We start from the raw sequence: 23,375 nt of genomic DNA, 5'->3' as shown, positions 1-23,375 counted from the left end.
CCCTATTAACTGTCTTCCGCAAATGAGAGTTTGATGTGTTGGAGGAGTTAAATAAATCAGCACAGAAACGGACGTATACTGCTCTCTAGCAGAACAGTCTTTGGGGGCGAGGCCAGACCATATTTACTGAGAAAAGACAAGTATATTAGACAGAGCCCTATGCTGCTTGTCGAGATTCTATGCGCCAGCCCACGTCATATGAGCTGCTCAGTGCTGTTCTCTTCAGTCATATCGCCCTCAAGAGTGCGAACGACATCAGCGCTGTAACTGAGAGAAATCTCAGCGCTCAACTGCATACACCTCGGTATACGCTTCACACCTACACTCATTGAACGAAAGCGGCTGCAACTCTGTGTAAATAACCTGCAGATGTCAAGCGGTTAGAAGCAATGTCTTGCGGAGCTCCGAGGACGTTTAGCACGACTCCGTGAAACTGGCAAGATCGGGAATCTCGTGCAGAAGGAAGAAAGTGGCCAGCACTCCCAGTGATACTGGAAAGAGTTTGGATTGTAGTAAGCAGAGTGGGGAAAATCTGAAGATATTTTGTCTTGGCTTTTTCTTTAAAAGTGTAAGGCGAAATGGCACAAAACCAAATCTGATAACAAAAAAAACTGAAAGGCCTATTTAGTTAAAAAATGGTTATGTTCTTTCAGTGAGACTGCTGATCTAACAATTTTCTGTGATTTAAGGATCTGGATGAACTGCAATCAGATAGCTAGAAAATTATTCCAGAAAGGCTTACCAAAGTTTTGAAAAAAATTGGCATTTGTTCAGATTGTTGGAAACTGGATGGCTGTGAAGGTGTTAAATGTGACAGTTTTTGAGGGGTGTCGGCAGAGCAGATGTTGACGGGACCTGGTCTGGGGCTGTCCAAGGCGTTTCTTTTTAAAGAGGTGAGACCCCAGCGCTCCGAGTTCTATGAGGAGGCTTCCAAAACACTTGGCTGCAAGATGTTACTTACAACTCGGGCCAGTGATTCCGGGGCCCTACATCAGATCTGTCTGCACGTTGTAGCACTATAGATCTGGAACGGCTGCCTTGACTACTTTTTTTTTGCTACATTTGCATTAATAGCTAGAACTTGCTTATACGGCCGAGGATATCCCGGAGATTCCCCCAAGTGAGCTCCGAGTCATTGCAGTAGCTGCTTTTAGGAGACATCACCCGCAGGTTACTATGCAATTTCGACTGATTTCTGTGGTTCTAATTTTATTAAACTGTATGGAATACATTGGCAGCCAAAACGCCTCCAGAGGAAGGCGACACAGACGAAGTAAGTTTGATTTTTTTATTACTATTACACCTGTTTAAATTTCCAACTACATTTTTTTTATTTTTCCCTTCTATTTGTCTATTTAGTTCCCTTTACATATTGTCGTCGAAATTCATGACAACGTCGTAGCATTAAGACACGTTGGGGGGCTTCAGTTAACTATGCTGTCAGTAGACACTTCAGTACGCTGATTGAAAGACAGCTAAAGTAATATTAACCTTCAAAAGGTGCAGTGATCTACAAAGAAAAAAGTCGGCACTTGGTTTCCGTTCGCCGCTCTCTAATCTGCGAGTCCATTAAAACGACGTTCGCTGAGTTAGTGAAAAATTATAATAATTAAAAACTTTTCCACGGAGGACAGTCCAGTTTCCCAATTAGTTTCAAACGGCGGTATCCCTTTCGCAACGAGGCGCTTGTCAATTACAGGTCGGTTTCAACACTGGGAAGTCAGCGAACCAGTGAGTCGGGGTCGATGTGAAAACAGGGTCAGCATCAGGAAATTGCTGCCTTTAATAACTTGTATTAAAAAAACTATTGCGCAAAGAATGACAGAAATTCAAACACTGAAGGAGGACGTTGTACAGTGTGTTTTTTTATGAGAAGTATTTTATTAAATAAAGATAGCCCTTCCGGGAGTGTTAGCTGCTGTGCGTGGACTGACTGGAAACCCCTTGAATACCTGTGAAGGGGAAACGTCCCCGGTTGGTCAGACAATACGCATTACCACCACCTAAATGCGTTTAGCATCCATTCTCGCCCGAGAGTATTTAGAAAAACTTGTAGGTCAAGGGTACGGGTAATCAGGTCACCGAAGCCGGGCCAATAAGTGCATGTTCCTTCATCAGATGGAGCTGTGCGGCTGAGAGCGCTTTTGTGCTTGACACTTTGCTTATCGCCCTGAGATCGCGGAGCTAATGTGCTTCTTCTGTTTGACTGCAGAAGTATTTCAGTACCTTGCTTCTTTGGTCAACTACATGTAACCTGAAACTTACTGACAAGCACTCCTCGCAGCTGGACTTCTATTCCTTAGCGCCCTGTAGGAACTGAAATAGAATATATCTTATACACGTTGCCATAATGTTAAGATATTAGGAAGTGCTCGGTATATTTATTTTTTTCTAGATAAAATAACCATCACACTCGACCTCTTAGTGTTAGTATTTCATTCCCAGAAGATGTTGCTTAAACACAAGAAACTGTGCGTTGAGGAGGATCCGAAAGAAAAGATTTCGGAGATGATTATTGAATTTCCAGGAAGATTTTAAAAAATCTTTTAAAATAGTAGCTCTCTATAGAGGGTGTGTGCGTTTTTTGCGGGTCATTGATTTCAACACACCTCCAGAAACGGCCCAGTGTGATACTCGGTTACAGATCTTCTTAAATGCAGATAAGAAAGGTTTCCTTCACAATTCAATGAAATCAATTATCAAAACCTTTCTGAAATTTTCCTTATTCATAAGTTTCCCACCTTCTTGTGATCATCTGTAATCATATCTCCCCCACCCCCACCCCACCTCACTTCGGAAAAACTGAGCGACCTTCTCATGTTGAGCCTATCGAAGGAAAACACTATTGTAAAACAACCAGAGCTCAAAGGATGCGGCTACCTAATGGGTTTTACCCCTCCCCCATACCTACACATTTTTTTAAAAAGACACTCCATCTGGTATGTACGCCTTATCCTCTCTGGTTGTATAGCATGTGAAAATAACTTATTTTTACAAATCTGCGCTTCGAATATGACAGAAACAATAACTTACATCTTTGTACCACAAACAAAAGGAAATCACATCAGCAACAAAGCAGTTCAACCAGATGAAACTCTAGGTCCTGAGACCCATAAACTCTGCTTCTAAGATCATCTGGACTCCTTACGTTTAAGGGGTGACACATTGTCACCTGTGCTTTTATTACTGAGAAACCAAGGTGAAGGGGCTAAGACCGTGCAGGACACCGCCAAGAGAGGAGGTCGATCAGGAAACATTGATTATATCATTTCAACATAGGGGTTTAAAAGCGTGAAGAAAGCAGGAGGGAAGAGAGTAATTCTACAGTTTTCAAGTCTTGGGACAGAATTAATCAAAGTAGGAGACGGTGAACTGAGTCTTGATTTCAACGGGTGGGGGAGAGGGGTTGAAGGAAAGAGACAGCGCCTGTAGGAGCGGTACTTGGAGCTCTGAAGGCAGAGAGGAAAGTTCACTGACCAGAGGGCCATCAGTGAATTAAAAAAAGATGATTGGACTCGGAGTGAGCAATGAGACTAAAACCTTATCCTGTTACTACAAATGGCATCCCGGCCAACAATCGCAGCCCCTTTTAGCTTCCGTACCTCTGGGAACTTCTTAAGCCTTCACATGTTTTTTTCATATGCTAAAAAAAATGAAACTTTTAGTTGAGATCAGTGATCTGAAAGGATAAATTTTGTTTTCTGCCATTCATTCACTTCAACCACCCTTGAAATATCGTGCAAGCGAAACATCGTCTTATCTCTTCACTATTGTGTAACTAGTGTCACAACGGTATCTTTAACTAGTATTGGCGGAGGCGCTCGTGTCTCATTTCACATTCATTCCTGTGAGAGGTTCCTCCCGTCCACGTGCTTTGAGGTACTACCGCTTATAATGGGGAGTCTCAGGGGAAATTCCTGGGGAAAGAGCAGACTCTCTTGTTACTGCGTGCCAACCCCGCAGATTGGTTGTGCCTATAAACATCGCTCGGAGTCCTCCCCTTTCGATCAAAGTTGGTTCTCTTATTTTTTCATATATGAGCCTTCCAAACGAACACCTACTGCGACATCTTGTGTTGTAAAATATTATTTCTAAATGTATTTCCGTGACTGCTAAGAGTAGAGCCTTTTGTCTGTGGCCTGTGCTATTACCATATAACTAGTTTAGCCACAATTCTAAAAAATGACATGTTTTATACCTAAACTTGCAAATTCTGTTAAAGTCTGTATGACAACGGCCGCTTTTTGCTTAAACCACTCTGTAATTACTCAATACTAGTACAATCTCATCTCTCAGAGCATTGCAATTCCAGTGAAGGCAATGGTTTTTCTAACGCAGCTAATATTGATCGTATTAAAGATTTATCTGCACTGCCAGCATTTTAAAGTAATTCTAACATTTGTAAAGATAACTTAACAACAATCACTGATCAATCTCATTCTGCTGCCAACGCAAGTAAAAGATGCGTAGACAGATCACTTTAAACATTGAATATCAATTTATGATTTTAAAAAGATTTGGATGTTCGACGCTGGATTGACTCCGATTAACCTATTCATACTTATAGATAGTTTGGTCCCCTTGGAGATGATTTCTCCGTGATTCTATCACACGGTAGATATCTGAATTCCGCTAGTCTTGAATCACTGCGGCGTAAGCTAGGGAGCATCGCTTATAAGAAGTTAACATAAAGTTGTGCGCTAAGAGCTAACGCACCCGGAAAGACGCTGGTTTTAAAAGCCCGGGGTAGTAGGTAATAACAGAAGAAAAAACGTGTACCCCTTTTTAAATTGGGTTTATTTTCTAAACCGTTTTTGAGAAGCGACTGAGATCTTTACCACAGTCAGCTAGCTAAAGGCACCTTCTCCCTTTGTTATACCTGCGGCCGAAGAGGGCGTGGGGACTCTCCTCAATACAAATCGTGCTCCCAAATCTCTCACATCTAATCATGTGTGTGTAATTGGCGGGAGATCGCTCAGCAGAAACAGATCTGTGCTCATGGTATGTTTCTACTGAAGACGGAGCGGCTTTTACAGGTTTCTTTGAGAAAACAATTAATCGTGAAATTAATCCCCCCCAAAAAAACTCCGCTGAATGGATCACGCAGTTACTACTGTTTTGATGTTAACATGGCTGTTTAGTGACTTTAGCAGAGCTGAATGGGACGAGGATACCCTCCAGCCCTTGGCAATAAAAGTATAATGAATTATATAGTTGAGTTTTGTAGAAGGTTTGGTCGATGTGAATATAGTGAACCTGCGGGCGTGTGAATGGTGGCACTCAGCAGAAAGAGATTAGCCCGTGGGTAAAAAAAAATTCCCAAATGACTTGAAATACTCGATGAGAGGAAATCGTCTCCAATCCCGCTGGATTTGCCTGACACGGAGACGACGCGAAGGCACATTAACATCACAGCTGAGATTCAATTGTCTTCAAAACACTGGAAACCTAAACAGAATTACAGTGGGATCCTATTCCGTGAAGGATGGCTCCAGTAGTAAAGTCAGGAACTTGGTAAAGATCTACTTACATCAGGGATTTGTCCATATCGTCAGATTAGTACTATATACGGTGCTTATGTTGTAGGTGGAGGGGCTGGTCGTAATTGTTGAGGGACTAAAACATATAAAAGGTTAAGTTTAAAATCGGGTTTTACTTAACCTGCCTTTTAACTGTAAAGTGAGGAACGAAACTACTCACAAAACCTTTCAAATTAACTTTGTGCACTTAAAACCAGAACATTTGCCATGATTTGTGACACAGTATGCGGAATGATTAAGTAAAATTGATTCTCTCGTGTAAGGGGTTGGCGTTGCTTCAGTGAGTGTTGTGAGGAAGCGTGTGGGAGGCTGATCTGGGCATTTCAGAATGGATCACATAGCCTCGAATGTAACCGCCCCATTCTATAAACTCGGGAGGGTAAAGGTTTCTTTAAAAAAACATTTTTTCTGTGGAGGATGTAGTGGTGTCTACGCCTGCCCAACCCATATCCATAGTGACATTAATGCGCTTTAATGGCAGTGACGGACAGTCCAATGTTTGCGAATAATTCCCAAGATGAGGAGTCCAGTTCGCGATGGTAATATATTTGCGCCTTTTGTGGTGGTTTAAATTGAACGCCATTGGCGGAAGAGATATGGAAATCTGCAAAAATAAAACAAATTCTTAGTTACTTGATTCTGCAAAGTACGATCCACAATTGTTTAGCAATAATCAACCCAAGACTAACAAGAGCTTGGTTTGACAGCAGGATCGAATTAATCTGTGGTGTTCACTTACAAACACGTGTAAACAGGATTTAAACGCGGATTAATGAACAAGGCAAATGCTAACAACGTCGAAAAACTGAGTCGGCGCCCTACAGGAGTACACAGCTAATTTGGTTATTTTAGGGAAACTTTATAGAATACATAAAGCAGTTTGACATGTGTTAATTTTAAATGTCTGTTGCTTTCTTTTATTTTGTAAACGCCAGCACAAAGTGACATTATTTAATATCCGTAGCCTTGTTTAACAGTCAGATGCTATTATTAAAATGCGTTCTACAAAAAAGGATTATTTTATTTGGGTTGGGGTAGAATTGTGACCCCACCCCAAGAAATTTCCGCGTGGGAATGACATTTTAGCCTTTTCAAAATCCAACAGTTGTCGTGTTTCTTGTTTGTGCAGCGTTTTGATGCGCTTATTGCTTCCACTGACATTCCGGACGATAAAAGTGATTCATAGCGTTCCTCTTCGAGCCCCGGGATGGCGGGGTCCAAACACAACAACAGCTCCTATTACAAAAACAACATTGTTTTTTTTTACAAGCAGGACAGCCAGTGAGTGTCCTCTTCTGAGCGGCGAGTCTAGAGCTTACATCGACATTGAGGGCTGAAATAACACCGTTTGTTTTAATACAAAAAATAAGACTTTAGCCTACATAAACTCGAGTGTGCCTGTTTTAGACTGAACCCTTAAAAAACCTGGAACTAGTTTCTCCCCCACCAATCCCACAGAGAACTGGAACTGGGATATCGGGATGGGGCTCTTACTGATTGAAAAAGGGCGCCCCTAACTGCACTAATTCCTGTCCCCTATATTTTGTATTGATGTTATCGGATCACTTGAGTCATTTTCATGCTTATAACCCAGTTGAATTCCGTATATTTCCAGATCTTCACTTATAACATAATTTTAGGCCTCTGTATTGCCTTCTTTCGGGCATTACTCTTTGACGGACTACAGTCAGAAAAGTCACATCTTCAGAGTTTTCACCAGTTACAGCGAATTTATAGAGGGTCAAAATTGCGGCTCTAAGCAAAATGTTTAAAATGTAACTTTTGTTTACATTGGATCCCAGTAATAAAAGCATGTGGTTTGTATCGTTTTGTAACAGCACTGCTGCTTTAAACAGTTCTGCGCTCTGTTGGAACTCGAATGTGTCCACAGAGACACAAATCCACAAATCGTTTGCTTACACTGAGCGTTCACTACTCGATACCGCGCTCTGAAATGCACCGCATGAGATCTTCGGAACAATCGTTACCATTTAAATGTGTGCAGTACTGAATATGGTTAATTCCGTATCTGCGGAATGACACTTACAGTGGAGAGACAGGTTTGCCTCACAATCAGTGAAAATGAAGAATATGGCAGGACCTCATTCTGTTATTTATTGCTGGGCAATTTAGGTGATCGGTACTGTCACCGTGCAACTATACATCTGTGTACCTAGATTTATATATTGTAAACAATTTTACAACACCAAGTTATAGTCCAGCAATTTTATTTTAAATTCACAAGCTTTCGGAGGCTTCCCCCTTCGTCAGGTGAACGATATAGACCCATATAGCACACTGCTGCCTGTAGCAGACAGGTTTATTTCGATTTGCCGAAAGTTCTAAGGTTGTGTATTATAAACTCCATCCATTACACCTGATCATAGGGTAAAACTCCTATTCGACTGGTACCTGCCTAAACCCCCAAGGAAATCGCTGAGCGAAATTTAGTACATGCCTTTCGCCTTTATCATCTGAGCTGAAACTTAATTTCATTTTCACGTCGAAGCAAAGTGGGTTTTAGCTACAATTGAATACAAAAGTCAGGCCCATAACTGATTCCGGAGCCCACTAAAGTTAAGCAGCGTGAGACCCCTGCAGGAGCTCAGGACATATTGCTTGAGTTTAGCACTCGGTGGAGTCTATCTCCAGCGTGGTGTGAATCAAGGTTCAAAAAGTGCTCAGGCAGTTGGCTGGACATCCTAGGCACTTTATAAACTTAGTATCGTGTCTTTTTAACGTTTGAGCAAGGAGATATCCGCTGCCCTCACATTAAAAAGTAGCCACTGGGGAGTAGAGTTTTGTATGTGTAAGCAAATGGTGAAGGGAATTCTCTCATGGTAGGCAGAGTGTGAGGCCACACCTACTGGTCTCAAAGAGTATTATAGGTTTTTCATCCTCAAAGTATTTTCTTGCCATTTTTATCTGCTCCACAGCCTCCTGGGTTATACATACTGGCCTTCAGATGAGAGGGCATGTGTATAGCCATAAGCTTCTTCGTAGTCTCTGCCAGTGTAACTTTATGACCAGTCAGTCAAATATGATATGAAGTGGAACCATTTCTAATTTTCCCTCCCTCCCCTCAGCTTGTTATCTTGTCCTCACTCCTTGTTGCCCCTCACAACTTAACTAAGATTGACATAGGGAGGCTAAGTGTCAATATCCACCAAAACTGAAATTCAAACACAGGTGCCCCGATTGGTAATACAGTGCATTCATGATTTGTACTACAAGGATACTGAACACCCATTTGTTCTGTTTTTCTATTTTGTCCTTTGCTGTAGATTTCCTTGGTTTACTTTAATATATTTTATTGCATCTTTTGCTAATCAAGTTGAGAGTTGGCTGTATTAGGAAATTGATGTTCCCATGAGGCAGTGCTGAAACTACCAGACTGAACCAACAAGCCAATGTGATGCTAATTTTATTATGAGTTTATAGGAAGAAAGATTTATTTCAGTTTTCATTTCCACTTTACCGTTGGGACAATCTCCATATATTTCATTCAATTCAAAATAAATTTCTAATGAGTAGCCTGGATAATTATCTTGAAATAATTTGTATAAAATAAAACCCTATAAAACCCTGGAGACTTCAAAAGACAATATTTTGTATCTTGAATAAATTGGATCCGCATTATAACCATATAAAAGAAGTAATAATATCTTAACATTCAGTTTGGAACTATTTTTTACAAACTGCTCTGATATATTTGTCTTAAAGATAGTTGACAGTGCTGCCACAGGGATTTCAGTAAACCATTACATTGAAGGTTTCACAAGCATTTTGTTTTGTATTAGGATTGTGGTAGTGATTGTGTTGGATTTTTTTAAAGGCCTGAGTGGGACAAAAGTTGTCAAAGTAGAGAATATTTTCTCCCCAAGACATATATGTTTAATAACTGTGTTAAAGATAACATCAATAGTGAACCAATTTTTATTATTGTGTTGATTTGGACAACTTTAATTTTTTCCATGGTGTTTAGTTGGGATGCCACCCATTGGATGCTTGGAAATAATGGTTAGATGCAGTTACATTGAACAGTAAGGTTGAACATATGTCTGCATATTGGAAGGAAAAATAAGCAACATTTAGTACTTAATGAACAATGTTGAGATATGATGTGGAGATGCCGGTGATGGACTGGGGTTGACAATTGTAAACAATTTTACAACACCAAGTTATAGTCCAGCAATTTTATTTTAAATTCACAAGCTTTCGGAGATTTTCTCCTTCCTCAGGCAAATGTTTCAAGATCTCCTTGAAGCCTACGCATTTATACATATTGAACAATAATACATGGTGTTTACAGACTGCCCCTGCAACTGCCCGTTGCCAAGGCAATCACCGTGTTCAGACAGAGAGGTGTTACCTGCAGAACCTCCGAATACACATTCAACAAAAAAACAAACAGGGAAAAAAAACAGAGAAAAAAAAACACAGAGAGAGGCAGAAACATCCTCTCTGTCTGAACACGGTGATTGCCTTGGCAACGGGCAGTTGCAGGGGCAGTCTGTAAACACCATGTATTATTGTTCAATATGTATAAATGCGTAGGCTTCAAGGAGATCTTGAAACATTTGCCTGAGGAAGGAGAAAATCTCCGAAAGCTTGTGAATTTAAAATAAAATTGCTGGACTATAACTTGGTGTTGTAAAATTGTTTACAAATGTTGAGATAGCTAAAGATAAAGTTGAAAGAGACTTAGGAGTCTTAGACTCAACGCTAAACCTGCCCAATTAATGCAGAGCAGTAATCAATAAAGACAATAGAATGTTGAGCTACATAGCCAAAACAGTAGAATACTGTTCATGATCAGATTGTACAATGCTTAGATCAGACTGTACCTTGAGAACTGTTTTCAATTCTGGTCACCAAGACACAAGGGAGATATTCAAGCACTGGAGGCAGTGAAGAGAAGAGCCATGAGGCTAATCCCCAGTGTTGGAGGTTTTAGTTATGATGGAAGATTTTAGGAATTTGGGCTTTTCAGCCTGGAAAGGATGCATCTGAGAGGTGATCTTATAGAGGTATACAAGATTGTTAAGGGTACGGTAAAGAGTAGGACAAGGAGACACAGGTTCAAACTAGTAAATGGCAAATTTAGGGCTGACATCAGGATATTACTCTTCACATAAAAAGTGATCATCACATGGAACAGCCATCCATCTAGAGTCATGGAGGCGAAAGCCCTGGAATCATTTAAGAGATAGCTGGATACTGCAATGGGGGAACCATAAAATGATTCTGGGTTGATGCATTAAGATGGGCCAAATGGCCTCCCTCATCTATAATTATTTTGTAATCTTGTGACCTAAACAGCAGCCTAGACCAACAGGTATTAGTACTGCCAAAGTGGTTTGTACTAAATGGTTACTAATAACCATCCATCACATGCCCAAAGGGCCATATATTAACAACTATCCTGATAATGTTTGTTGCAGATTGATTTTGATCACAAATAATATGTTTTTTAAAACAAATTGTATAGTGTTAATAGCCAGTTGGACAATAATTATTGTTGTTTCCTTCTAGCCAACACAAGTGTGAGCCAAGGTTGCCCAAAAGGGTGTGAGCGATGTTCTGAGTATAATGGATGCCTGTCATGTAGACCCAGACTCTTCTTCTTTCTGGAGAGAAATGGGATGAGACAGACCGGTGTTTGTCTCTCCTCCTGTCCCAGTGGATATTATGGAGTCCGAACACCAGAAATGAACAAATGTACACGTAAGTGTTAAAAACATATGGGTGCCATCTGGGGGTTAATGTTGTGTCGGTTATCTTAGCTGTTCATTTCCCACAGGCGAAAGTTTTTTCAGGGAAACTGGATAACATTCTGGTCTAATACTAACATTTGAGTTTTGCCAAAGAGTACTGTGGAATGCTTATCTATCATTGAAGGTTATTAAATGCTATAATTGAAAAGGATTCTAACTTTTTTTTAGTTCGGTCCCCATCTGAACACCTCAACACAAATATTTTAAAAATCTCAGCAGAAACCTTTCAGGTTGAATATGTGGAAAGTTGTGAGGTTCTATAAGTTTATGATGGTAAGCCACACTCCCTACATTCTGAGCATCTGTGCAAACAAAATTCCTGTAAAAAAATACTGTAAATCTTCCACGTCCAGCACTGCCATTGCTCACCTTGGTGAAGGCAAAAATTCCTCCCTCAAAGGAATGGATTGTATTTTGAGAACAAAGAGATTTCATTTGTCAGCATCTAATTCAGAAATACTCTATTTAATTTTAATAATGGTAACTGTAGTTATTTTATTCTAATTGTCTCTCCTCTTTTGCTAAAAGCAGCAGCACCAGGTACCAACAGCTTTCTATCCCTCACCAAAGTGACCATTCTTTGGTCACGTGTGTGAACCAAAACAGTGAATACTGGCAAGCAATACAACTGTGGGCAAATCATGGGCAAGCTCAAACCACATCCGAAATTCATAGATAAATTTTCTAGCAGGAATGTTGGATAGTGATCAGGAGTGAGAACCCTGGCTGATTTGTTTCCATTCTTAACCTAAAGATGTTGAGGCTAACACTACCACTAGCCTGGCTGAGATTGGCTAACTAAGCCAGGGATCAAACCTAGGACCTTCTTGGTTTGTATGGCTGATGCCATGCAGCAAATTTACCAACCAACAACCCTAAGTCTCCTCTCCTGAAGTCTCCTCTCCTTGATCTTTCTGAGCTTTGGTTCCATATCCACCATCAGCCCTCTGATACTTTACTCAAAGGGCAATTTGTGCGATCCTAGATGGTGAGTGTTAGCAGCCTATTCAACTAAGTCTGACCCCGTCCTCACCTGACATCCACATTTGCACTATTTCTGGCATTGTTAGGTATGTTAACAATATTCTAAAAATTGACAAAAGTGTTGCCCCAGTGCTTTAAACAGAAACTGGAGACCAAACTTGGGATCTTCTGGACTGCATGACATAGTATCACATTGCTGATACATTTATGGATTGAACTATTGAAGGAACTGTAACTTTACTTATCCATATGTGATTTCACACTTTGCTGGGTGCTTTCACTGAATTCATTAATCTACTTCTTTGGTTAAAAAAAAGGTATCCATTTTAAAGGACTTTTGCCAGTTTTGAGATATTGTCAACATGCCTAACAATGTATTAGGGCTCATGCTGTAGGTGGTTTAAGATAATATGGAGAATACCTGAGGGCAGCTGCAAGGCAGTTATCTGGAGTTCAGATAGCAGTTTAAATAGTGAGAGAAAAACCTGAACAATTTATAATTGCGCTGTGAACTCCAAGATTAGACTACAACCTTGGAATCAAATCCTGGTATTTTTTTAAAATAAAAAGTTTGATGTTTTGTGACTATTTAATGAAGTTTTTTTTCCAAGCAGCAACTGTCAGAACACTCCATATCAGTGGATCATAATGGTTACACTGGAGGATGAACAAAATTATCAACAAGAAATAATCTGCAGTTAATTATCAGGACCTTCTATGATCAGTATATGTTATATAGTGCTGTCAAAACTGGAACTATAAACAATATGTTTTTAACAGAGCCAAATCTTCATGTGATGAGCTCTACACAGAAAGGAAAATTGCTTATCATTGAACAAATTAACTTCAAACAATAACTTTACCCTATTTCAATCATCCAGTTTAAGCACTGAATTCTGCCTCCTGTCTTCAGCTTTTGCCCCACTGTGTCTCAAAATTTGAAGCTGTTGAATTCTTGGCATTGAGACAGATGTTATTTCATGAATTTATTATCTATTCCAGAAAATCTAGTTCCACTTTTCATTTGATGAAATCCTACAATCATGCTTTCGTTATGAAATTGTTTTTTAACTATTGTGCTTGACTTCAGCTTGCTAGTCACCAATAAGCTACAACTAACAAAAAGAAAAAAGAAAGTCTTGCATTTATATAGTGCCAGGATGCCCCAAAGTGCTTTACAGCCAATGAAGTACTTTTTTGAAGTGTAGTCACTGTTGTAACCTTGTACTATGGATCCACTTCCATGTGAAGCATGTCACTGTTATTATAAAATGTAACTTAATTTAAGTAAATTTTCACTGCCTGTACACTGCCTGTTTACCTAGCTTGTACACAACCTGAATGTGCTCTTTATCAGCTCTGTATCCCATTCATTTATGTTTGAAGTCAGACTCATCCATTTCAAGATGTTGCTGGCAAGATGTTACTTGTATCAGCAGTACATTCCAAACAATGGAACTTGCTGATTGCTCATTTAAAACCTCATTCAATCCCCAAAACTGTATGCTTTGTGGTTATGTTGTATATTTTTAGAGTTTTATGTTTAAAGTGCATTGCCAATTGTACTATTTATTATCTGCAGGCTTTGTGAAACATTAGAACAAAATGATCTCTTAAAATGTGATGCCAAGTAAATATGTTTCATACAGTAAAGAAAGCAAAGCCCACGCATTACAACTGCAGGGTCTGTCACAGTGGCCATTATAAAATCCCACCTTTACACTTTTAAATGCTATTAAGTTCTTTCGGTCATTCACTGGTTTGACTCCAACCATCATTAAATAAATTTGTTGAATTCAGTTTGTGTATAATTAGGTAGAGTTTTTCTCCTGGGCCTGTCCATTAGGTTTAGATTGTTTGTGCAATGCTTCAATTTTGCATCAAATGAATGGCACAGAGTGGAATGCCTGCTTACCACTTCTCATGTTTTAACTGTTTTAAAAATAAAATTTGTTTCAGGATGCAGAGCTGACAACTGTGATACCTGCTTCAACAAAAATTTCTGCACAAAATGCAAACCAGGATTCTACTTGCATAAAGGGAAATGTTTTGATATCTGCCCTGAAGGGTTTGCCCCAAATAATCAAACAATGGAGTGTAGTACTGCCGGTAAGCAAACTTCTTCATGTTAAATATAAAGATAAAGAAAGACTTGCACTTATATAGCGCCTTTCATGTCTTCAAGACTAAATCTTCCCAAAACTCTTCACAGCCAATAAAGTACTTTTGAAGTGTGGTCACTGTTGTTATGTAGGAAATTTTTCCAGCCAATTTGTGCACAGAAAGGTCTCACAAACAGCAATGTGATAATGACCAGATAATTTGTTTTAGTGATGAGTATGAGGGATAAATATTGGCCAGGGCAATGGGGATAACTCCCCCTGCTTTTCTTCGGAATAGTGTCATGCAATCATTTACGTACACCTGAGAGGGCAGATGGGGCCTCGGTTTGACGTCTTATCCAAAAGACAACACCTACGATAGTGCAGCATTCCCAATGAAATGCAGGAGAATTATTGATCAAATATTGATGGGCAGCCTGCTCTTCAGTAATGCACTATTTAGAACGAGCAGAAACTGATGGCTGCCTACCCGGAGTAGAGCATTATGACACTGCCTTTGACCTATTCATTAAAATGAGAAAACAAATGAGAAAAATAAACCAGCAAAAGAAAACATTGATGAAATACAGACTTCATTTTACATAAGAAATGAATAAAGGAATAAATATATCCAGATTGAGGGAGGGAATGAGAAAGTCATGAAAAAATAAAGTTAAAAGCAAACTAGAAAACGTAACAGAAACTTTAAACAAGTAGAAAAGAACAGAAAATCAAAAGCAAAATATTGCAGATGCTGGAAATCTGAAATAAAAATAGAAAATGCTGGAAATACTCAGCAAGTCAGGCAGCATCTGTGGAGAAAGAAACAGTTAATGATTCAGGTTGGAGAACTGGAAAAAGAACAGAATATGTGGACATGGAACATAGGAACATAGGACTTGCTAGAAGAAAATAGACCAAGGTCCATTTAGTTTGCCTTCAACCATCCTGATAGTCGCATGATACAAGGAAAAATTGAGCTGTTGACCAATCATAGCAATCAATCTCTATCAATTAGTCTACAACATTCCCAACATGGCACAAGGAAAACCCCAGTGGTGGAAAGCTTTGAGAACCATAGATCCAGTCACCTTTTTTCAACCCAAGCATGCAACACTTACCACGTGTTATGTGTTGCATAACATCAGAAACTGGTGCCACTAGAATTGACAGGTTGTTTCTGTTTAATTTTTTTAATGCCTAAACATATGTTTAACTTTTAAAAATAAAAATCAGATTGGAAAATAGCGAATGTAACTCCTCTATTCAAGAAAGAAGGGAGACAGAAAGCAGGAAACTACAGGCCAGTTAGCTTAACATCTGTCATAGGGAAAATGCTAGAATCTATTATTAAGGAGGTTATAGTAGGGCACTTAGAAAATCTCAGTGCAATCAGGCAGAGTCAACATGGCTTTGTGAAAGGGAAATCGTATTTGACTAATTTATTAGAGTTCTTTGAGGAAGTAACAAGCAGCGTGGATAAAGGGGATCCTGTGGATGTGGTGTACTTGGATTTCCAGAAGGCATTTGACAAGGTGCCACATCAAAGGCTACGACACAAAATAAGAGTTCATGGTGTGAGGTGAACATATTAGCATGGATAAAGGATTGGTTAGCTAACAGGAAACAGAGAGTAGGCATAAATGGGTCATTTTCAGGTTGGCAAGATGTAACGAGTGGAGTGCCACAGGGATCAGTGCTGGGGCCTCAACTATTTACAATATATATCAATGACTTGGATGAAGGGACCAAATGTATGGTTGCTAAATTTGCTGATGACACAAAGGTAGGTAGAAAAGTAAGTTGTGAAGAGGACCTAAGGGGGGAAAAATTCGATAAGGGTCGCTTTCGGGCAGGGGTAGCGTGATGCGCTAGTACCCCGCGCCCGATGGACCCTACGCAGGCAACACGTGAACTTTATGCTGCCTGCTAATTATCATGATATCTCCGTGCAGCCAACGCTATCGGCGCTGCTGAGAGGCTGCATGGAAAATGAGGAAGTTGGAAATGGGGTGTGCACAGCGCACATCATCAGCAGCCTGCACCTCTTAAAGGTGCAAGTGCACATTTCAAATGGCAAGTACACAGCTTACTTGGAGGAGGGAAAGAAGACCACAAGAATAGCAGGACCGGCACGAGAGAGAGCTCTATGCTTCTCTGATGATGCTCTGGAGGCCCCGGTGGAAGGCGTGGACGAAAGGAGGGCCAACATGTAGCCGCAGGGTGGCCGGAGACCCTCCAGACTGCAGCTCCGCAGGCATTGGCAGGCTGTGGCGCAGGAAGTAAACGCCAGGAGCATTGCACCACGCATGTGGGTGCAGTGCCGAAAGAAGTTCAATGATTTGACACAAGTGGTCAAGGTGAGTGAATGCAAGTATCAAGTGGCACATCCTACCAACTGGACCGCTGCTCCATGCATCACACTCCCCGTCATAGACCCACCAACAAACACTGCTCATCCATATGCAATGCTGCACTCGACATGCTGCATCTCACCCGCACATAGTACCACACTTGCAGACCACACAACCACCACTCACAAGTCACACAAATTGGCAGCTATTCGACCACAACAGGCACATCACCCATACAACTTGCAGGAGACTCACTGACACACGGTCCTCTGTCTTGCAGGAGAAGGTGGCGAATAACAGTCGGCAGCAGGAGGGACATGAGGGTGGGTTTACATGTCCTCACTCTCCAAGAGGAGAGAGTGCTCAGGATCATTGGATGGGCCGTCGCTGTAGCCGTCACAACATGCCATGCTGGAGGTCCCAATGAAGGGGGTCTCTGCATATCTAATGCTCCTTTTCCTTTTCCACATCTCCCTCTTCCCATAATCTTTTCTGACTCACATACTGCAGATGCTGCAGGCACACACGTCTTAATTGCTCCTCTCCCCACTCCACAACTCAATCTGTTTCCCTTTGTTATTGCAGATACCCTAGAACACGCAGCGGCACTGTCCGAGGAGGAGGAGGAGGAGGAGGACACTGAAGCCACACCGTCACTCAATCTGACACTCGCTTCCAGCAGCTCAGAGACTGACACTGCGTGTCCTTTAGAGGTTAGGTTAGAGGAGGGATCTGCACGTGATGAGACACCGAGCACAAGTGCGCAGGAGCCAGGGCGGGGGGAACGGATACCGCAGGTGTCAGCTCGCCAGAGGGCGAGGTCGCTCACTAGTTCTGCTGCAGAGGAGTCAGATGATGACTTCGATGGGCCAGGCTACAGAAGACGGCTGATGGGCGTACACCACCAAATGCTTGGGGCACTGGAAAGCCTGCCAGAAAGCCTGCGGACAATGAGAAGGGGCATGTAGGAGTCCAGCTCCAACTTGGTGCAGGGCTTTGCGCAGAGTTTGGAGCCCATCCTTTCCAACATAGAACGGGTGGTCACCTCCATCAACACACCTGTGGAACCCACCATGATGCAGCGTCTGAAGATTGATGTCACAGATTCCATTGCAGCACAAACATCTGCCATCCAAGGTCTGACTGCTGCATTTGCAGCTCAGACTGCTGCCATGGAAGCTCAGACTGCTGCTATCGTGGGTCTGGGGACCACTGTGGAACGGGGCTTCCAGGGCATCACAGCACTCCAGCAATCCGTTCTCCAGCTGATCACCAGGATTGCTGAGGTGCCACCCTGGGAGAGTGGGAGTGGCACCATGGCAGTCGGACCTGGTTTCCTCTCTCAGGATGACAGCTTTCCTGCTCCCACCCCTGCCACTCTGCCAGTACCCCTGTTGTTGCCTATCAGCCAGCCAGGCCAGACTGCTGCAGCCCATGTTGAGATGGTGCAGTCTGAAGCCGGGCCCTCCCGGCCCAGAGCTGCTCGAGGTCGTCCTCTAAGGCCATCAGCAAGCTCCTCCATTGAAGGCCAGCAGCCTCCCACCACCTATGCTCCAGCCACTGGGGAAGCACCTCGTAGGAGCACTAGGATAGGTAAAGGCACATGAACACAAAAGGCAATAAGGGAATACACAAGGGTGAGTAGTTCTGTTATGTTTGCATAATTTCATTTATTCATTGATAAATGAGACTTTGATTTTGCATTTGGTAGTGGTTTTTATTTATGCAGTGAGCTGAGAGGGACACCAATGTGTAATCAGATGGAGTGCGATTTGATTGTCGTGTGGGAGCGAAAAGGTGGGGAGTGTTGGTGAGTTGGGGGATGTAGTTCAAATTATTGCACGGATCAGGTGAGCACGCGGAGCCCTTGCAGACAAGTTGTGTGGTTCCTGTTGCTTCCTTGCGTCTTCCTCCACTTCCTCTTGCGGCTCCACCCCCTCCTCCTTCTCCTCCTCCTCCTCCTCAGCCTCTTCCTCCTCCTCCTCCTTAGCCTCTTGCTCAGGGTCTTCTCCAATCATTGGTGGCAAAGGCTTGTCCCTCATGATGGCGAGGTTGTGCCGCATGCAACATACCATCACAAATCTGCCCACCCGCTCAGGGGAGTACTGCAGGGCTCCTCAGACCAGTCCGGGCAGCGGAAGTGTTGTTTGTGGAGGTCTATGGTGTGCTCCACGATGTGTGTGATAGCATGGCTCTCATTATAGGCCTGCTGTGCACGTGTGCGTGGGTTCCTGACCAGTGTCATGAGCCATGGCGTGAGGGGATAGCCCTTGTCGCCCAGTAGCCAGCCTTTGACTACTGAGTCGGGTGAAAGATAGCTGGCATGTCGGACTGCTGCACGACGAAAGCGTCGTGACAGCTCCAGGGTAGCGGGCATCGACCTCCATAATCCGATGCGTGTGGTCGCACACCAGCTGCAGTTTGAGGGAGCAGAAGCCCTTTTGGTTGACGAAGACAGCCGAGTTGATGTGCGGGGCACGCAGGGCAATATGTGTGCAGTCAATGGCAGTCTACACCATGGGGAAGCCAGCAATGCGGGTGAACCCCCGTGCTCGCTTGTTCTGCTTGTCACTGTCAAGAGAGATGATGAACCTGTTCCTCATGTGGTACAGTATGTCTGTGACCTCCCTTATGCAGCAGTGCACTGCATGCTGCAAGATGTTGGACATGTCACCAGCAGAGGCCTGAAATGATCCTGAGCCATAGAAATTCAGCGCCATGGTGACCTTCACAGCCACAGGCAATGCTGTCCTTGCCCTGCTCTGAGCCTGCAGTTGTGGCCGCACCAGTTGACAGATCTCGGTGACTGCTTCCTTGGTGAACCTCAGGCGTCGAAAGCAATCCTCCTCGGTCATGTTGAGGTAAGAGAATTGGTCCCAGAAGGCACTCATTGGGTAGGGCCTTCTGCTCAGTGCCCTGCGCCTCCTCGTCCTCCGTCTCCTCGCAGCATGACCTGCTATATGTGGCTTCTCTGCATGGTCCCAGTCATGCTCAATGCCCAGCGGGAGCCCTAGTGGACCGCCCATTGTTGGCAGGAATGTTGTTCAACCACAGCTGTAACTTTCCGACCTGTAAAGCAGTACCTGCCAAACAACTCTCACATGTACTGTAGGAACTCTCAATAAGAATAGGGAGCTTCAGAAAACACTTCCTACTCCACCAGCAGCCAGCAGCAATAATCCAGCAACTAACCTGCAACACCTGCATGGCCCCTTTAAATAGCGCTGGTGGGGGGTCCTTCAGGCACTCGAAGACACGTTCAGATGGTCAGGGTTAAGACTGTGCATTAAGTTGAGTGTTAATGTCGAAAATGGTGTCTATCACTTTAAATCAGCGTTGCACACTGATTGCACGCATTTTCTCCCTACTTTACATGCTTCCAGCGTTCAGTTTTTGCGCGTGCGTTAACTGCTATACCAAGATGGCGTCCGGCGCACGTCACGCTGGAAATCTGCGTGCGCATCCAAGACTCTATCTTGGATGTCAGAGAGGCCGTGTAGCGCTGAAACAATGGGCGCTACACAACCCAATTTAGCGCCCAAGGAGTCTGCAAAGGATATAGATAGGTTAAGTGAGTGGGCAAAAATTTCGCAGATGGAGTATAATATGGGAAAATGAGAACTTGTTCACTTTGGCAGGAGGAATAGAAAGTCAGTGTATTATTTAAATGGAGTGAGATTGCAGAACTCTGAGGTACAGAGGGATCTGGGTGTCCTAGTACATGAATCACAAAAAGTTAGTATGCAGGTACAGCAAGTGATTAGGAAGGCAAATGGAATGTTGTCATTCATTGCAAGGGGAATGGAATATAAAAGTAGAGATGTTTTGCTACAGTTGTACAGGGCATTGGTGAGACCGCATCGAGAATACTGTGTGCAGTTTTGGTCTCCTTATTTAAGAAATGACATAATTGCTTCAGAGGCAGTTCAGAGAAGGTTCACTCGACCGATTCCTGGGATGAGGGGGTTATCTTATGAGGAAAGGTTGGACAAGTTGGGCCTAATACAGTGGAGTTTAGAAGAATGAGAGGTGATCTTGTTGAATCATTTTTTTTTATTCGTTCATGGGATGTGGGCGTCACTGGTGACGCCTGCATTTATTGCCGATCCCTAATTGCCCTTGAGAAGGTGGTGGTGAGCCACCTTCTTGAACCGCTGCAGTCCATGTGGTGAAGTTTCTCCCACAGTGCTGTTAGGAAGGGAGTTCCAGGATTTTGACCCAGCGACGATGAAGGAACAGCGATATATTTCCAAATCGGGATGGTGTGTGACTTGGAGGGGAAAGTGCAAGTGGTGTAGTTCCCATATGCCTCTGCTCTTGTCCTTCTAGTTGGTAGAGGTCACGGGTTTGGGAGGTGCTGTCGAAGAAGCCTTGGCGAGTTGCTGCAGTGCATCCTGTGGATGGTACACACTGCAGCCACAGTGCGCCGGTGGTGAAGGGAGTGAATGTTTAGGGTGGTGGATGGGGTGCCAATCAAGCGGGCTGCTTTGTCCTGGATGGTATTGAGCTTCTTGAGTGTTGTTGGAGCTGCACTCATCCAGGCAAGTGGAGAGTATTCCATCACACCCCTGACTTGTGCCTTGTAGATGGTAGAAAGGCTTTGGGGAGTCAGGAGGTGAGTCAATCACCACAGAATACCCAGTCTCTGACCTGCTCCTGTAGCCACAGTATTTATATGGCTGGTCCAGTTAAGTTTCCGGTCAATGGTGATCCCCAGGATGTTGATGGTGGGGGATTCGGCGATGGTAATGCCGTTGGATGTCGAGGGGAGGTGGTTAGACTCTCTCTTGTTGGAGATGGTCATTGCCTGGCACTTGTCTGGCGTGAATGATACTTGCCACTTATCAGCCCAAGCCTGGATGTTGTCCGGGTCTTGCTTCATTATCTAATGTGTTGCGAATGGAACTGAACACTGTGCGATCATCAGCGAACATCCCCATTTCTGACCTTATGATGGAGGGAAGGTCATTGATGAAGCAGCTGGAGATGGTTGAGCCTAGGACACAGCCCTGAGGAACTCCTGCAGCAATGTCCTGGGGCTGAGATGATTGGCCTCCAACAACCACTACCATCTTCCTTTGTGCTAGGTATGACTCCAGCCACTGGAGAGTTTTCCCCATGATTCCCATTGACTTCAATTTTACTAGGGCTCCTTGGTGCCACACTCGGTCAAATGCTGCCTTGATGTCAAGGGCAGTAACTCTCACTTCACCTCTGGAATTCAGCAGTTTTGTCCATGTTTGGTCTAAGGCTGTAATGAGGTCTGGAGCCGAGTGGTCCTGGCGGAACCCAAACTGAGCATCAGTGAGCAGGTTATTGGTGAGCAAGTGCCGCTTGATAGCGCTGTCGACGACATCTTCCATCACTTTGCTGATGATTGAGAGTAGACTGATGGGACTGGATTTGTCCTGCTTTTTTTTGTGGACAAGACATGCCTGGGCAATTTTCCACATTGTCGGGTAGATGCCAGTGTTGTAGCTGTACTGGAACAGCTTGGCTGGAAGCGCAGCTAGTTTTGGAGCACAAGTCTTCAGCACTACAGCCGGGACGTTGACGGGGCCCATAGCCTTTGCTGTATCCAGTGCACTCAGCCATTTCTTGATATAACGTGGAATGAATCGAATTGGCTGAAGACTGGCTTCTGTGATGGTGGGGATATCGGGAGGAGGCCGAGATGGATCATCCACTCGGCACTTCTGGCTGAAGATGGTTGCAAACGCTTCAGCCTTCTCTTTTGCACTCACGTGCTGGACTCCGCCATCATTGAGGATGGGATGTTTACAGAGCCTCCTCCTCCCATTAGTTGTTTAATTGTCCACCACCCTTCACGACTGGATGTGGCAGGACAGCAGAGCTTTGATCTGATCCGTTGGTTGTGGAATCGCTTAGCTCTGTCTATAGCATGTTGCTTCAGCTGTTTAGCATGCATGTAGTCCTGAGTTGTAGCTTCACCAGGTTGGCACCTCATTTTTAGTTACGCCTGGTGCTGCTCCTGGCATGCTCTTCTACACACCTCATTGAACCAGGGTTGATCGCCTGGCTTGTTGGTAATGGCAGAGTGAGGAATATGCCAGGTTACAGATTGTGCTGGAATACAATTTCGCTGCTGCTGATGACCCACAGTGCCTCATGGTTGCCCAGTTTTGAGCTGCTGTTCTGAATCTATCCCATTTATCACGGTGATAGTGCCACACAACATGTTGGATGGTGTCCTCCGTGCGAAGACGGGACTTCGTCTCCACGAGGACTGTGCGGTGATCACCCTTACCAATACTGTCATGGACAGATGCATTTGCGACAGGTAGATTGGTGAGGACGAGGTTAAGTAGGTTTTTCCCTCGTGTTGGTTCGCTGACCACCTGCCGTAGGCCCAGTCTAGCAGCTATGTCCTTCAGGACTCGGCCAGCTCGGTCGGTAGTGGTGCTACCGAGCCACTCTTGATGATGGACATTGACGTCCCCCACCCAAAGTTCATTCTGTGCCCTTGCAACCCTCAGTGCTTCCTCCAAGTGGTGTTCAACATGGAGGAGGACTGATTCATCAGCTGAGGGAGGGCGGTAGGTGGTCATCAGCAGGAGTTTTCCTTGCCCATGTTTAACCTGATGCCATGAGATTTCA

General features: G+C 43.4%; 1 protein-coding gene across 1 annotated transcript in view; it reads left to right on the top strand.

Moving 5' to 3' along the window:
• Positions 1–192: 192 nt before the first annotated feature.
• Positions 193–23,375, top strand: part of rspo3 (R-spondin 3) — a 75,942-nt gene continuing 52,759 nt past the window's right edge. Inside the window, exons 1-3 of the mRNA XM_067984579.1 lie at positions 193–1,273; positions 11,076–11,267; positions 14,261–14,410. Of these exons, the coding sequence (XP_067840680.1) occupies positions 1,177–1,273; positions 11,076–11,267; positions 14,261–14,410 (439 nt within the window). The 5' untranslated portion in view covers positions 193–1,176. The remainder of the gene's footprint in view (positions 1,274–11,075; positions 11,268–14,260; positions 14,411–23,375) is intronic.

Source organism: Heptranchias perlo, chromosome 5 (genome assembly GCF_035084215.1).
Source record: "Heptranchias perlo isolate sHepPer1 chromosome 5, sHepPer1.hap1, whole genome shotgun sequence".
Lineage (NCBI taxonomy): Eukaryota > Metazoa > Chordata > Chondrichthyes > Hexanchiformes > Hexanchidae > Heptranchias > Heptranchias perlo.
Note: the sequence above shows the minus strand (reverse complement) of the source record. Positions and strands in the feature narration are given on the sequence as shown.